Source organism: Vigna umbellata, chromosome 2, assembly GCF_029865625.1.
Source record: "Vigna umbellata cultivar VRB3 chromosome 2, Vumbellata_1.0, whole genome shotgun sequence".
NCBI classification, from domain to species: Eukaryota; Viridiplantae; Streptophyta; class Magnoliopsida; order Fabales; family Fabaceae; genus Vigna; species Vigna umbellata.
Window position 1 is genome coordinate 6,711,601 of NC_142166.1, and position 17,066 is coordinate 6,728,666.

The 17,066-nt window shown below is 28.8% G+C and overlaps 1 protein-coding gene across 1 annotated transcript; it reads right to left on the reverse strand.

The window, feature by feature from the left end:
• Positions 1-1,424: 1,424 nt before the first annotated feature.
• On the reverse strand, positions 1,425-5,654 carry LOC124844748 (uncharacterized). Its single transcript, XM_047321750.2, has 6 exons — positions 4,691-5,654; positions 4,114-4,211; positions 3,145-3,169; positions 2,380-2,500; positions 2,159-2,293; positions 1,425-1,998 (listed from the first exon to the last, which is right to left on the reverse strand). The coding sequence occupies exons 1-6, from the start codon at positions 5,025-5,027 to the stop codon at positions 1,794-1,796; spliced, it is 921 nt and encodes a 306-aa protein (XP_047177706.1). The 5' UTR covers positions 5,028-5,654; the 3' UTR covers positions 1,425-1,793.
• Between the last annotated feature and the right edge of the window lie 11,412 nt (positions 5,655-17,066).

The following is a 17,066-nucleotide window of genomic DNA, read 5'->3' on the forward strand; positions in this document are numbered from 1 at the left end:
CTTTCTCTTTTACCAAATACAATCACACAAAATTGAAAAATTGTAGTGCACAGGGCTTTACGAGACATATCTACTTTATGATGGTTAGAAATTTCAGTACGAGTAGAAAGTAAATTCATAATATCTTACAAAAATCATCTTACAAGTTAATTTTCTAAAAATTTGGTTAAACCTATTGATTCAACATAAGAATGATCTATTAAAATATTGGCTAAAGATTAAGTTAATTCATAATATATAAACACTACAAAAATTCTTAAAATTACTAATAAAATGTTATCAATTTATTGATGTATTTATTTTCTTTGATAACATTTTATTAGTAATTTTAAAAATTTTTATCATGGCTTGACCAATTGAAGATTTGGTTTTTTTTCCTAATATATTTTGAAAACTATAAATATTTGTAATTTTATAGTAAAATTGTATTTATATTTTATTAATAATTAAAAATTGTTTATTAACCTTCATAATAGATCAAACTACAAATATTATATACAGACATCGGCAAATATTTTATTTTCATATTATATCTTTTTTTTTTCTCATGTTGTCTTTGTTATGATTATTGTGAATTTCAGTATATTAGAGATATAATATGTGAAATTATAATTTATGATATTCAAACTATAAGAAACAAACTAATATCTCATATGAATGTGTATACAAGTTCCTTAAGAGTTGAATGTGAATTTAGCTGATACATGATTTGTTTCACAAGATGCAGGGACAGAAAATTTTATTACTGTTTGACTTATTTATGATAATATCATTTAGATAGAACAAATTATCTCAATTTAAAATTATTTAATAATATATAATTTTAACCTTTTTTCTTAGAAAATAAAAGAAAGCATAAAGTATTGCAGCATAAACTTGTTACTAATAAATATTGATGCATATTACCAAAATCTTAATTTATAATAATAAACTTAAATTTTATTATATATATATATATTAAATATTAAGAGGCTATTAATAATTTTTAGTTGTAGGTTTTAACATTATTTAATTTAATTTTTCCATAAATTTGCTTATATCTGTTCTACACCGTTGAAGATTGAATCAATCAATATTTTGAATGATTTCATAGTAAGTCCATTTTTAAAAGCATTGGTTAAATTAAAACTACATAAAGTGAAGTAAAAAGGGATTTCTAGTATGTATATTTGAACTCTTTTAATTATATAGTTTGGCTTTAGATGAGCTTATTGAGCACCCTCAAATCATTCTTTCTGCATAAAATTCAGTCGAGAGTTTGCTAAGCATGCAAACACCTCACTGCACAGAAGAGAAAATTTATATCATATCATATCACAAACTCACTATTAAGGCTTAGATCTGCAGTACAAAGTCCAAGTCATGTTATGTATATGAAACTCAAAAAGGCTTCTGAACTAAAAGGTGCTATTTGTTTCAAAAGATGATTTTCAAACTCAATCTATTTATAACCATGCATTATGGAATTGAATACAATGAAGAGTGAACAAAAGTGTTACAAAATGAACTTGACGGTCCAGATTGCTTAGTTAGATGAAGGTAGAACTCCATGATAAGAATGTTCCTTGAATATCTATCTTGTGTAGAGACAAATTTTCTAATTTAACCATATGGAAATTCGTGAGAATGAGGATTATAGCCCTTGAATTGCAATTATAAACTCTTGAACCTACCTCCCATAATTTCACCCTTTCAAGTCTTCATTAGATATTTCAGGAATAAGAACTAATCTACTACTTCATCTAAAAACCAGTATTTTTCACTGATCCATGTTGTAGGATTAAAGGAACTAGCTATAAAGCTATCAATGACATTAATTGTTGTTCAACTTCTTCCCAGTTCTTAACTTTGGTCACCAGGGGATGCTGATCAGCAGAGTCAGTCTTGGACCAAGGGTATGAGTTTTCATAATCAAAGAGTAGGACTCTAATTCCGGCTTCAGCACACTCTATGGCATATCTTGGGTTATCATCAATGAGAATATTTGCATTTAAAGACCTACAAGTATACAAGGAATCCATCAAACAAGTCATTGCAACCAGTAAAGTAGCAGGTTTTTTTATCTAACTATCAAGAGAATTGGTCAAAATGTTGGCAGTGAAACAAATGTTTTATACTAAAGCAGAGAAATGAAGCTGAACAGGATTATGTTGTATACCTACAAATATCTGACTTTGGTCTGGACACCCCATCAAGAGCAAAGTGGTTTCCAAAGTGAATATCCTGAAACAGTCCTGAAAAATGCTTCTCTATCCACTCAATTGTGTGATCCTTGATCACATTTTGCCGAGATCTGATCATAAAATACACAAATGCCTGTTAGTTCATGGTGGTCAGATTCTGCTACAGGCTAAAGTAAAATCAATACCAACATCATACGTTACAACTGATAGGTTACAAAATCTTGATAACTTCCGCAGCGCCACCTGAGCACCTGGGATAGGTTGGATCCCTGACTTGAAATATGATGTCTCAAAAAATTCATGAACACGAGTATTCGCTGCACAACATGAAGGAACTCAGCACAAAGCAAAAGAGTATGAATATAAATGGACTTCATAAAGTTATTGAATTCTTTCACTCTTCACCTAATCAAATGTTTACATATAAGAATGTGAGTATCATAGAATTGGTTTCACCAATGAGATTGAACAGAAGATGGCTTCACCTTGGACTCAAACCATGGGAAGGACTGAAAAGTCTATGCAAAGAGTTGACCATGTGGGTGTTGAATTGACTAGTTAGAGGAGGCAACGGAGTTTTATTTGGGAGTGAGGAACAAAGGAAAGCATTCAGTAATGTTAGCTAGTATTTCTGTAGAATATTTTTCTGAGGAGCTGAGGCTCTGGTTGTAGCCACTAAAACACAATAAACACTCAAGCTCTATTTACCATTTTTTTTCCATGATTGGGTTGATCTCTATTAGCATGGTATGCAAAAGCAATTTAGATTTGACAATTTTTTTGTCCACAATTGAACTGGTTTAAGAACTTCATTCACAATAGACCTGTTCTCTTGAAAGATATCAAATTTCAAAAACAGAACACAGTTCCTTCAATCAGTGAGCAAGGTGAAAAAGAAATAAGAAATAAAATAATTCAAATGAAGTGAGAGTAGATAAGACTAATTTACAAATGTAATTACCTTCGTCACGTGAACAGTTCCATATCTGTATCAGAAATGAAAGATGCATCAGACTCACATACAGACATACTCATTCAAAGCAATACATTGTAATAAATGAATAAAAGAACGGATTATCTTTTCATCGGTGAAATTTTAATTCATAGCAATAGCATCAGACTCACATACAGACATGGTCATTCAATGCAACTCAGTGGATTAAATGAGTAATTAAAAGCACAAATTATCTTTTCATCTGTGAAATTTTCATTCATAGAAAGAAGGTGGTTGAAGGCAAACATACTCATGGTTACAGTAAGTTGCAGACCAATGCAAGACAGGAGAAAAGTAATCAAAAGAAAAAGGACAAAAACTCTAAAAACTCAAAGATACCCATCATAGAACAGAATTAAGAGTAAGCAAAATAAATGGAATGCATGTTTTAGTTAACGTTAACAGATAAGAACATGCAATACACTGAAAATTCCAACACCCTGAAAAGAAACTTAGGAGAACTACATGAAAAAAAACCAGCCATTGCAGTTGGGAAGCCCAATGCCTTATAAATCCCACACTAGAATCCCATACTTCCAATGTGAGACTCAAGTCCTATACCTTGCTAGTGCAATTGAGTCATTACACACCACTCACCAAACCTTTAAAGTTATAAGTATATAATTATCAATCACCGATGGTGGATTAAACTTAAAATTACATCATGCAAAATCAATACCAAAGAAAATTAAACACATCAAATAAGCTCGATTCCATAAAAGTTAGATTTCCATGCAACTGTAAATAACCTCTATAATACATCTGTTGTCATTTTGTACGTAATTGAAGGTTACAATTCTTTTGAAGAGGATTAGTTCACAAGGGGAAAAATGAGCCTTTGAAAGATAATGCAAATCATTATAATATTGTAAATTCCAAATTTCCAATTACTTTGACATTAAAGAATAGAATTACTGAAATAGCTATGAGGTGTACCTTGAAGAACTCATACACATGATACTCAGAAACTGAATGAATTGATGAGTATCGATCTGCTATGAACTCGTTCAGAGCTGACACAAAGTTTCCTAATACTGCATATATAAAAATGCAAATGAAAAGGTACACATTAGGGGAAAAATCAAAAGTGGACAATGATAGAGTAAAGTTTACATTCTATGAATTGACAAGAACGTTATATGTTGACATTTAAGAAAAGGGAATAAATTGAAAAAAGCTTCAACTCAAACAATAAACAAGTAAATTAAGGAAGGTGCATATGTAACATGCACCAAGCTTCTACTTGAATTGCAGAACAAACTGACAGGTTCATGCACCAAGGGAAGGGATATTTGTCTTAGTTTCTTAATCATTTAATACTGTTTAAGAAACATACTAAAATATAAAATTAAAGGAAATGCAACATAGATCCAGACTAATAAATGAAACTGGAACAGGATAACGATTCAGCCAAGATTCTTCATGGAAAATTATAAGACAAAATAGCTAAGCTAAGCCTAATAAGATAACATACAGGACAAAAAGATGGGGGAACACATGCATAAATACACACCTTCATCAACATCAACAGCAACAACAAGTTTCTGGAGTAAGGGTTGATCAGGAAAACAAAAAGGTTTGGAGGGACTTCCACCCAAAGACCAATCTTCAACAGAAATACCTTCCTCAAAATTACCTAACAAGGGTGGGTGAGGAATACATGCAAAACCATAAAGCTTTTTCTTTTCCTTCACGAAAACCCTCTTAGAATTATCACCAGCATTGGCATCAGAACAAGCTCTAAAAGTGAATCCAAGTCTTCTGTTAGCCTCAGGGGAAGAAATAGAAGAGTAATTGAATAAGGCCCTACTTGAATGGGAACAAGGTTCATAGCCTAACATACGAGCCATGAGAAGAAGAAGATTATTGCAATGCAGAGAAGGGGAAGAGCTTGCTGAAACAACAAGCGCACAAGGCCTCACAGGTTCTTTAATTTAAATAAAACGAAACCATAATCTTGGTAAAACAGTAACAATATTCCCTTGTAAAAAAGCCAAGGTCTTTTGACTTGCCAATCAATAAAACAATTTAACTATGCATCAAGGAACAAACTTTCATTGGACACTCTCATTCGGCAACAAAAGGGTCTCTTCCTAACGCAACCTTAAAGTTAGAAAAAACACCAAAATGGGAACCAGTTTAGAAAATAAAAACAAAACTTTGCACACCCCAGGTTCAAAACCAAACAGATTTGACATAAAACCTGCGAAAAGAACGGCTTAGCACAAGAAGAATTTTTAGAAGATGCTCCAAAGCTCAAAACAGAATATGCATTGAACTAAACCAAAACAAGAAACAATGAAAATAGCAGAAAGTGCTCGGATCTTGATTCTCTACTCCCCTCTTGTTTCACTCCAACGTTATATACGGGATCAAGGCGGCACATATAGACACAGGTCCTTCCTTTTTTTTGACTGAATAATTGTAACTATTTAATTGATAATTAACATGATCTTTGTTCACAGAGGAAAAAGGAAAAAAATAAACAAAATTGGGGTAATCAGGATATTTTACTGTGATTTTGGGCTTCATTTTCTGATTTTTTTGCTTATTTTGGTGGACGATTTTTCTGCCAATTGATGACGTAAGTGTTTACGAAAATTTTCCACTATGAGTAAAATAATTATGGACTCAATCAATGTAAAGAGAAGTTCAAATCCTATAAGGATTTGAGTTTGATTTTCGATATTGACTTAAGGATTTTGCTGATAAATAATTTATAAACACCTATGTTACCTAAATTAAAAAAAAGTATTTGTGTATATTTAAATAGATAATTCGATGAATTATTTCATATATGAAGGGAAATAAAGTATATTCTAAATTTGTTTATATGTTTTCCCAACCATTTATATTTCCTCGAGGAAGTTGATGAAGTAGGTAAAGGTAGAAAAAGATAACAAACGATAGGAGACAAAGGAATGAGACTCATCATCAACTTGTTAAAGAAAGAAGAATATTAATTTGAATAATATTCTCATTATTCTTTATTTAATTTTTATTTGAAAATCTTAAGATCCTGTTAATTATACCTTTATGTATTTTTGTAATTTTTAATTAATTTACATGTCTATTTATTATATAAGATATAATAAATATAAAATGAAAATAATACAACTATGTTACTCTAATAAAATAGTTATTATATTTTTTAATTTTATAAAAAAATGTTAAATACACTAATAAATCTTAAATTATAATATGCATGCATTCACCATATAAATGCTTGAATTCTCTGAATCTAATTTAGGAAACATGAATTTAGATCAAATGATTTGATATTGATGGGTTGATGGAATTCATCCTAATTAACCAACACCTTTTTTTCATTTTTTTTAGTTTGTTCATTTATATATAGTTTTTTTTTCTACCGCAAATTGTGTAAACGTAACATGTACCACTGAAAGTGCGAAGTCGAAGTGGATAGATACAAGAAGGCTACGGCGGTGGGGTGCTAAGCTATTTTGGTGCCCATCAAAAGAACGTCCCACCAATCAAAAATAAAATTTTAAATTAACTTTTGATATATAACATGAATATTTTAACTTTAATGAATTAAAATAATTATTGATTCTGCTTTTTATCAGAAGTTATATAGTTAGCATTCTTCTTCAATATAAAATGAGAAAAAGAGGTAAAATAATGTATTTCTCTTGTATAGTGGGAATTAACTAAAAAAGTTAACCATCTCCCATTAAAATGTATAATTTACACAAGTTTGAGAAATATTTTAGAAATGTTCGATTTAGTTATTATATATATAAACAAAAAACCAAGATTCAAAAGAAGCATGTTGGAAATTACAAAAAGTTTTAAGGTAAACTAACTTCAGTGGAACAAGTTTATTGTTTCCTTCTTTAGAAATATGGGATAACCTAAAAGTAATGGCAATAAAAGAAGATAGGCAGTTGAGTCATCTACTTCTCATTCTCACAAGTACAATGTATATATATCTTTCAAGGTAATTAGCAGTTTATCACATTCCATCAAAAAGATTGAACCAATTAACCTTTATCTTTGGCTATTTCCTAACATTTATAGCAACATAAAGTTTGGGTTGACAGCAAAAACAACTAGACTGATACCTACTTGATTTTAATTCCGTTAAAATACTTTGTTGAGTCGTATTTATTCAAAAATCTTAATTTGATGTTTATATTTTAATTAATCTTAATTAAAAAATAATTTAAGTATTTAACAATTAAGTTTTCTCTTTAATATTTTACTAGCAACATTAAATATGTGATAGGTGTCTATTGGTAGTTTTTTATTTATTATTTTCTTTAAATTATTTTATTACTTTTCAAGTCAATTTCGTGTAACATGTTATGTTATATTATGATTCTTAATTTAGTCTGTTATTTTAATTCAATTTAAACTCATTTTTTAAATTGAGAAATTTTCTCTTAAATTTAATTTTTATATAAATTTTATAGTAATACTTTTATTAAAAAGATTTATTAAATATTTTTAATAATATTAATTTATTTAAACTTATATTTTACATAAACTTTATTTTAATTTTGTTTTAAAAATTTAAATATATTTATTTTATATTGTTTTAAAATTTCATATTTAAACTTATAAAAATTTTATTTTTAAACCAACTCTAATATTTATATAAAAACTATTGATATATAATGTTATACGTATATTTGAAATATAAATTTATAAATCTACATAAACTTATATATAATTATTTGAAATATAAATTTAAATAAAAAATAATATTAAATTTTGATGTAATAAAATATTATAACAACTAGATTTAAAATTTAAAAACAAACTTTAAATAAAATTTAATAGAAAATATAAATTTTAATAAACGTAATCCTATCAAAAATATTTAATATAAATATTAATTTTAATAAAAATATTATTATAATATGTATATAAAAATTAAATGTGATTTCATTATGTACAGTAATAAAATTTCTCAATTTAAAAAATTAGACTGAATTCAATTAAAATAATAAATATAAATGTTAAATTAAGATTCAAACAACTTAACATGCATCTAACATTTACTAAGACCTTACAAAAATTAGAAAACAAAAGAAATTATAAAGAAATATATGACACATATTTAACGTATAATATTAACTAAAATGGTCTAATTATTACATACTTTTAAAAATAAAAACTCAATTAAAACCAATAAAAATAAAAATCTATTTAAGATTTTCAAACAAAGAAGAAGACACATCAAACCTTTTAATTTATATGCCTGCTCCGGTTAACTTTCGCACTAAAACTTGGTTTTTGCACTTCATAACTAAAGACAAGCTCTGATAATTCTGAAAGTCAGGATTCATGCATCTTACAGAACTACTTCTGTCTTAACTAAACTGAAATTCAGAAATTTTTGTTATCAAATCTGACTTTGTTTCTAACCTTTCAGCAATGATATCAAATCTGACTTAGCTTTATTACAGAGATTAATAATATGTGCATGCGTACAACCCTAAAATATAAAACAAATTTATATGAGACAACCCTAAATTATAAAACAAATTTATATGAGACAATCCTAAATTATAAGTAAATTTATATTGATTAAATATATTTTTAGTCTGTAAATTTTAATTTGAAATTGAAATTTTTTTCTATTTTAAATTTTGATATAATTTGGTCCTTAAACTTTATAAATAAATTAATATAGTTCTTTTAACCTAATTGTGTTAAACTTTTTTATGTGTCAAGTTATGTTTTAAAGTGGTGTTTGTGTTGTTTACATCTAATACAACAAAAATATATCATTTAAAAATATATTGTATCACTTGATATTGAAAACACTTTCTTAGAATCATTATCTCATTCTCTTGAAATTTTGTTAGTTTCCTTCACAATTTAACATACATATAATATTTTAAAGTGTTAAATATGTTTTTAGTCTCTCAATTATCAAGCGTTTTTGAGTTTAGTTTTTTTTTCGAACTTTACTTCATTTTCATCATTTTTCTTAATGAAATTGTAATTTTTAGTCCTCGAAAATCAACGACATTAAATTTTCAATGAATTGACTAACGGTGTGCCACGTTAGAAATTGAAAATTTGAAATTCAAGTGAAAATGCTTTGGTCATTTTCTCTTCCTTGCTTATGCAAAATCTGCACCAACACCTTCCCCACTCATACGGCCCTCCTCTCTCTCCGCCTCGGCTTCCACCTCGACACCACCACCTTCGCCCCGGCCTTCCACCTAGACCTCGCCACCCTCCGTAGCCTCTCCGGAAAGCCTCTCATCCTTGTTCTCTCCGTCTACAACGACCCAATGGACCCTGCTGGATGCGCGGCGCCAAGCTGTTGTGCTGGATTCATCTCATCGTTAACCCCTCCCCTACCCTCTCTCACTCCAATACCTTCCACAGCAGTTGGCTCAACCTAGTTGGGTCCCACAGTACAACCAAACCATCGATCCAACTTATGAAATTCTTGGATACATTGAATGGGACCCTTTGTTAATTGATCACCTTTCGGAGAGAAGGCGACGGAGGGCGAGGCGAAGATGGAAGGTTAGGGCGGAGGTGGTGGTGTCAAGGGTGGAGGCCGAGGCGAAGAGAGGGAGGAGGGTCGTATGGATAAGGAAGGTGTTGGCACTAGTGCAGGAAGAGGATACGGCACCGGTTAATTTCACTCATAGGCATCGGTTTTTAAACCGAGGCATATTCAGGCGAAGCAAAAAGTGGTAGCCTTTTTGGAGTTATTTTGTCTGTCTCTACGGCCTCGGTTAAAACCTAAACCGAGGTAGTAGGATCTTTTTTTTTTCTTTAGCATGTTTGGGTTCTTAAATTATTCTAATTTCAAAACCCCAGAACCCCAAACTGAAAAACGTAAAAAATGAAAGAACTCAGATAACAAAACTCGGTCTCATACATTCATTCACGCCAAACAAACCAAAGATTTCTCCCAATTTCAGTTCAAAAATCTAAAACAAACAAGAATTTCATAACAGGAATCAAACAAGAGTCAATATTACAACATCCAATGTCAAAATTCTCTCTACAGAAGCAGCAAAATTACATACTCAGAAGCAATATTACAACAATATTACAACAACAGAAGAAACTCAGAGATGAAACAGAAAGCCAGAGAAGCCAAATTTCTTCCTCTTCGCACATGGCGAAACAGAAAGCCAAGTTTCTCTATTCTTCCCCCAACGGCGTGGTCAGAGGTCCAAAGGTTTGTAAAATACAAAAGCCTGAGATTTACCGTGTGAGCTTTTGCTCCTCCAAACCCCAACCGCCGCAGGCCCGCCGTCCCTCCACCTCCTGCCCCACCACCCCGACGAAGCCTTCACCGGCTTCTGTCCCGCATGCCTCTACAAACGCCTTGTCCTCCTCGACCCCAACAACAACAACAGCCTCGCCATTGCTCGCAAACCTCCATCCACTGTCGTCGTCGCCGCCCTTAAAGCCCTCTTCCGCCCTAGAAACCCTAGAAGAAAAAGGAAACTTATTCTGGACCGATTGATCGGTGTAAATCAAAGTTTAATCGGTGGAAAAAGTTTCTAACGGTGAAAACAAGATTTTAATCGGTGGAATCGAAGGGAAATGGTGAAAAGGAGAAGAAACCCTAACGGAGGGTTTATATCTGTGAATGCAGAAGGCTTACCGTGACGATGAAAGGCTTGCGATGAGGAGATCCCTCTCTCGAGCACCGTGGAACGGCAGCGGCCGACGGTGTGGTTGAACGGCGGCTTGCGACAAGGGATGAACGCGGCTTGCGGCAAGGGTTGAACGGCGGCTTGCGGCGTGCCCTGATGTTGGGGTTTGGTGGAGAAGAGAAATTGGAGGCGAGAGGGCGAGAGGGCAGAGGGCAGAGGGCAGAGGGCGAGAGGGCGAGAGGGCGAGAGTGCGAGAGTGCGAGAGGGCAGAGGGCGAGAGTGCGAGAGGGCAGAGGGCGAGAGTGCGAGAGTGCGAGAGAGAAATTCGTGATTTTAACCTAGGGTATTACCTCGGTCAAATTTAAACCGGTGCCTAATTTCAGGGTATTACCTCGGTCAAATTTAAATCGGTGCCTAAACCCTTTTAGTCAAAGAACCGGTGCCTAAATCATTTAAACTTTATATTATATGCCTCGGTTCTCCTTCTACTCGAGACAGTAAAGTTTATAGGCATCAGTTAATATATAACCGAGGCATATAACCACCTCAATATTTACGAAAATACCACCGCGTTTTTATATGCTTCGGTTTCAGTAAAACCGAGGTATATATAGCGCGTTAAAAAAGGCTTTTTTTACTAGTGTGGTGCGAAATTTTGTAGAAGCAAGGAAGAGAAAATGACCAAAGCATTTTCACTTGAATTTTAGATTTTCAATTTCTAACGTGACATGAAATGTGGCACATCGTTAGCCCGTTCACTGAAAATTTAACGTTGTTGATTTTTTATAACTAAAAATTATAGTTTCATTAAGGAGAAGAATGAAAATTAAGCAAAGTTTAAAAGAGGACATAAACCCAAAAACGCTTGATAATTGAAAGATTAAAAACATATTTAACTTTTTTTTTTTTAAATTTACTATACTTGCTTAACGAGATCATTTACTCGTCTAACGAGCTTCCTGATGTTTCGTCCAACGAGTCTAACATTTGGACAAAAAAAAATTTGCCTAGTAGAAACAGACTTATCCAACAAGTCTTCCTCCTCTTACTCTTTGTCAAACTCGAGTTTGACCTTTGCTTAGCAAGAGCCTTTTCACTCAACAATCAGGCTTCCACTAACTTTTTGTCAAACTCGTTTTGACACTCATCCAGTGAGAAAAGAGTTCTCCGTACATAACACATACATTAAAATTTTGCATTTTAGCAATCCCAACCAATCTAACAGTTTATCTCGTGCTTCAAACAAGCCAATAACACACCAATTTCATACTACAATTCCAAATCTACATGTATTGCTGTCTAATTCAATTACTTATATTCTCATGCATAACGTAGAAAACAACATTACTTAAACATATTATATTGTTATCTAATTCAATTACTTATAGATGAATTTGTAGTGTAGTCTTTTCTCTTTATACTTAAACATAGTGCTTTGATGCTTGTTAATTTTTTTTTTCTAATATACTTATGGCTTGAATGATAATAAATAATATTATGTTTTAACCATTTTAACGTGCAACATCAACAATTAGAAAGCAAGATTTAGATGAATATGATTCTTATTTTTAAGATTAATTAAACGTATATGTGTTTCTCACCCATCTGAATCTAAAAGTCGTAAGTAAACAATACATTTTATCATAAAAACGAAAAGTTAAATCAAAATCTGTATGATTCTTGGTCAATTTTTAACCAATATATTTCTATACGAGTGTAATATATTTCTGAGGGGCTTATCCAACCAACCAGTTATTAGCCCAAAAGCTGACCCTATCACCTCAACAAATCTAATATATAAAATTCATGTCTGTATTTTTTTATTAAAAAATTTCAATTTTATTCTTTTTGGAGTGTAGAATCTGAAAGTCAAATTGTGCAATTCGAAAACTATTTTTTTTCTTTGAAACTAACCTTTAGATTGTACAATTTGAAATCTATTTTTTCTCTTAACCATTTTTACTTTGCAAATCATTTTTACTTTGCAAATCATTTTTTAGTTATAAATTGTATAATTCAGAAACCGTTTTTAATCAGTTCTTTTTTTAAAAAAAAAATAATAGCAATTTTTGAGTTGTATAATCTAAAAGTCAAAAATGAATTTTGAATGGTAATAAAAGTTTCTAGATTGCACAATTTATAATTCATCTTTTACTGTCAAATTGTACAATAAAAAAGATAAATGAGAAGTTCCTTTGATACCCGGGTGCAAAATAAACATATGGAGGTGCAGGAAGAAACTTCTATCCAACATGTGTAAGGAAAGCGCATGTACTCTTGAGCCCAAGCCACACCGAAGTATTTAAATATATTTTTGAATTTTTAATTTCATACAATTTTTTAGTTTTTAATTTCTTTTTTTCAAAATTAGTCCTCAGAAAGGCACTGATAATTGGTGAAGTGCGCTCCATTTTTCACTTTAGCAACAATACTTCTAAAGTAGGCAAAAAGAGTCAAATACCACTTTTCTATCGCTAACATTATGTGTCAAGAATATATATCTCAATCCAATTTAGGATAGAATACTTTTGGGTTGAAAAATATATTTATTTTTTAATATGAGTTAAATTGAAATTTATTTATTTATTTTATAGATTAAATAGGTTTGAATTAAATTGGATTAATTGATCAGTAATTCAATTATAATAATTTATTATTATTAATTTTTTAACTACTTTTATTATAATTGTCTATCACATTTATTTGTATAGGTTAATATTATTTTTTTAAAAGATTGAAATACTTTTTAATAAATTTTAAATGACTTAAATGATTATTTTATTTGTTTGTCCAATTATACATACTGACATAGTTTGATTTTCACTTATTAATATTAATATTGTATTGCTATAAGTTGAGTCAATTAACACTATAAGAAATTAAGCAACTATTAACAAAATTTTACCAACAAAACAATTATGTTGTTAAAATAGATTTTATTAATGAATTTTAAAATTCTCATTATGGTAGAATATTTTCATGGGTAAGAAATCTATTAGTTAAATTTATCGATAAAATCTATTCACCAATTATAATTTTCTTAATAGTGAATATTTGTATCGTTTATGTATTTAATAGTAAAATTTGTTGCTAATTTAGAACTTTTATTATTGATAAATATTTAATTGGTAAAATTAACAGCAATTTTTTTTTATAATTTAATCATTTCGTGATAAAAATTTAATAATAAATTTCTTAGTAATTGACTTTTTCTAAAATTGGTTATTAAATATGTTGGATTTTGAATTTTTTTTAAAATCTATTAATTGATTTTTTAAAATTTGCTTGTCAATCATTCGGTAATTTAATTTTTTTAAATTGATTAATAAATTTGTCAATCTTTTAGTAAAATGGAGGAGAAATTTTCTATGATGTCTTAAAAACTAATAAGGAAGTGGTGAGAAGAAGACGACTGAGTGAGGAAGAGAAATAAGAGAAAAAAAAGTAAAAAAAGAAGAACAATTTTGTGATATTTATAGGTGAATAATTATAGGTAATTTTTTTTTATTTATCAATCAAATTTATTAATAAAGTTAGGAATGGTTTTTTTTTCAATATTTTTTATTTTTGGACAGAACTTCATCGTCAAGGATGAATTTTGTCCTTTAATAATTTTATTTACTTTAAAAGGCCAATTTGATTGTATTGAAATTATATAAAACAATTTTCGGAAATAAATTATTAGAAATATTACACTAAATTTGTAAATTTTCTTAAATGGTACATAAATTCATAAAAATGTTGGTAAGATTTCAATACACTACTATTACTTAAGACAACTAATTGGATTGAATAAAAAATTCATCCGTTAATTTACTTATAAGATATCTGTTTAAAAATTATTTATAAATATCTTAAAATTCCTAAATATTTGTAAATATTTTCTAATACTTAAAAATAAATATTTTATAAATTTTAAAATAAAATTTAATTGAAATAACAAAACAAAATATAAAAGGTTCGATCCTATTAAGCCTTAATGGTCTTTACGAGTCAACCAAAAAGATTAGGACATATGACCCAAAACGACGTTAGATAATAAAGAGTCTCCACTAATTCCTACATGGAATAAGCATAGAAAAATACTTTACCTACTAATCTCTTTTATACTCATACTTACTTCAACTGCTTATTAATGTAATTCCCATTTAGAAGTTTTGCCAAAATTTCTTTCATTTCACTTGTGATTATTGTCATTTCACTTATTAAAATTTATAAAATATAAATTAATTCGAATTTTAATTAAATTTAATTTAATAAAATATAAATTAAATTTTAATTTTAATATTTTATTTATAATAAAATTTTACAAACACAAATAATATTATAATATAATATCAATCTATTTATAATTAAATATTAAAATATTTGTTATTTATAATCTGTAAATAATAAATATTTACAAATACTATCTATCCATTATAAATTTTATTCAAAAATATAAATATTTTTCATTCTTCCTATCACCCTGCCAACCCTCATTATATTATGTTTTATTATATGTTTAAAGTATTAAATTCTGTCGCTGTCGTTATTATTATTCCTGTCTACTGATGAGAAATATTTTTCAAAATTAATTCATATAAATTTGGATAATGACGAAAAAACCAAATAGATGTACTAAAAAGATTCTTTGGTCCAACCTATTTAATGACGAATCCATATAAGATAGACAAAATAAATAAATAAAAGCAAGAGAGCAAATATTTATACAACTTGCGAGCTAACATTTAAAAATTCTTTTGTGCATTATTATAAATTAAGAAAATTAACAAAGGGGTTGAAAAAAGATTCTTCAAAACAATCATTAGTAGAAAACAATAACAAGAGAAGAGGAAACAATTACAATTATGAAGATGAGATGACCATATATGCTGCTTACTACTATCAATATCAATCTAAAACTTCTTAACATAAAAACTGCTTATTTATTAAATGTATGTTATTTATTTTTATTTATTCTTATCTCCTAATGTATGTTATTTATTTTTATTTTGTTATTATTTATTATTACTTATATTAGTTTTATAAAAGAAATTTATCAGTGTACCACTTTTAGTATTTGTTGAGTTATTTAGATATTTTTTAAAATTAAAACTATAATTACATAATAATATAATTTTATTTATATAATAAAAGTAACTAATTATATCTTTTATGTCACAATAAAATCAGTCTGGATACATGCGTAAAAGCTTCAAACATTTGAAGGAAAAAGTTTCTTAGAATTATCACTGTAAATTAATGTATTTTTCATAAACATTTGTTTTCTCCTTATTATTCAATGTGTATGATTTATCCAAAATAGATATATTTTTTTGGCTATCCGATTTTTAACCTTCACTTAAAAGTCATCAAGCATTTAAGAAATTTCTAACACAACATATATCAATGTAAGAAATAAATGTTTAATATAAAAGTTACTTTAAGTATATTAAACTAAGTGTTATCCATACTATCTAAACAAACTATCAACCTTTTGTTAGAGAATGCAAATATAATATTTATGCACAAATCAAAATAACCTTATTCGATATGTCTATAAATAAAAATGTCACTATACATGTATTAGTAATAATCTTACATAAATTCATAATATATTATGGGTTATTACTTGTAAACCAAAAGCAATTACTTTGTATAGTTTTATCATCAAAGAGCATTTGAATTGATACTCTATCTTGTTAACAGTTATCCTTCTAATATTTATAATATCTTTTCTTATTGTAAGTAAGAATATCAGTTATATAATATTAAAAAAATGCTTACACAAAAATTTGTTTGTTCTTAAATGAGACTTACAACCTTTTTTTAACATTTGACTAACATTTATAATAAATTTTGAGTAATCATATAAATATATAATAAATATACAAGACATCAAAATTAATTTAATACGTGAAAGAGTTTTAATTGAAATTGGTTTCATGTACCTTCCACAATAAATTATTCTTCATTTCTAAATCTTATTTTAAAATATCTTTTGAAAATTTTTGGATCATGAATCATGTGATCTATAACAATAGTACTCTTTATTTTCAAATGTTTCTCCTCCGCTACTTTTGCTTTTTCTACAACACTAAGCCATTATTAAGATTCTTTAGCATTACACTTGGCTTAGTATATTTGATTTATATATAATAATAATAGCTTATATTTTGATTAAAAGTAATGAAAGTATATAAGTTTTAGGTACAACGTTGGTCTTCAAATTATCTCTTGTAATGGCTAATTTTTCACAACATTATTTTGCACTTGCGATAGTTATTATTATCATTATAATTT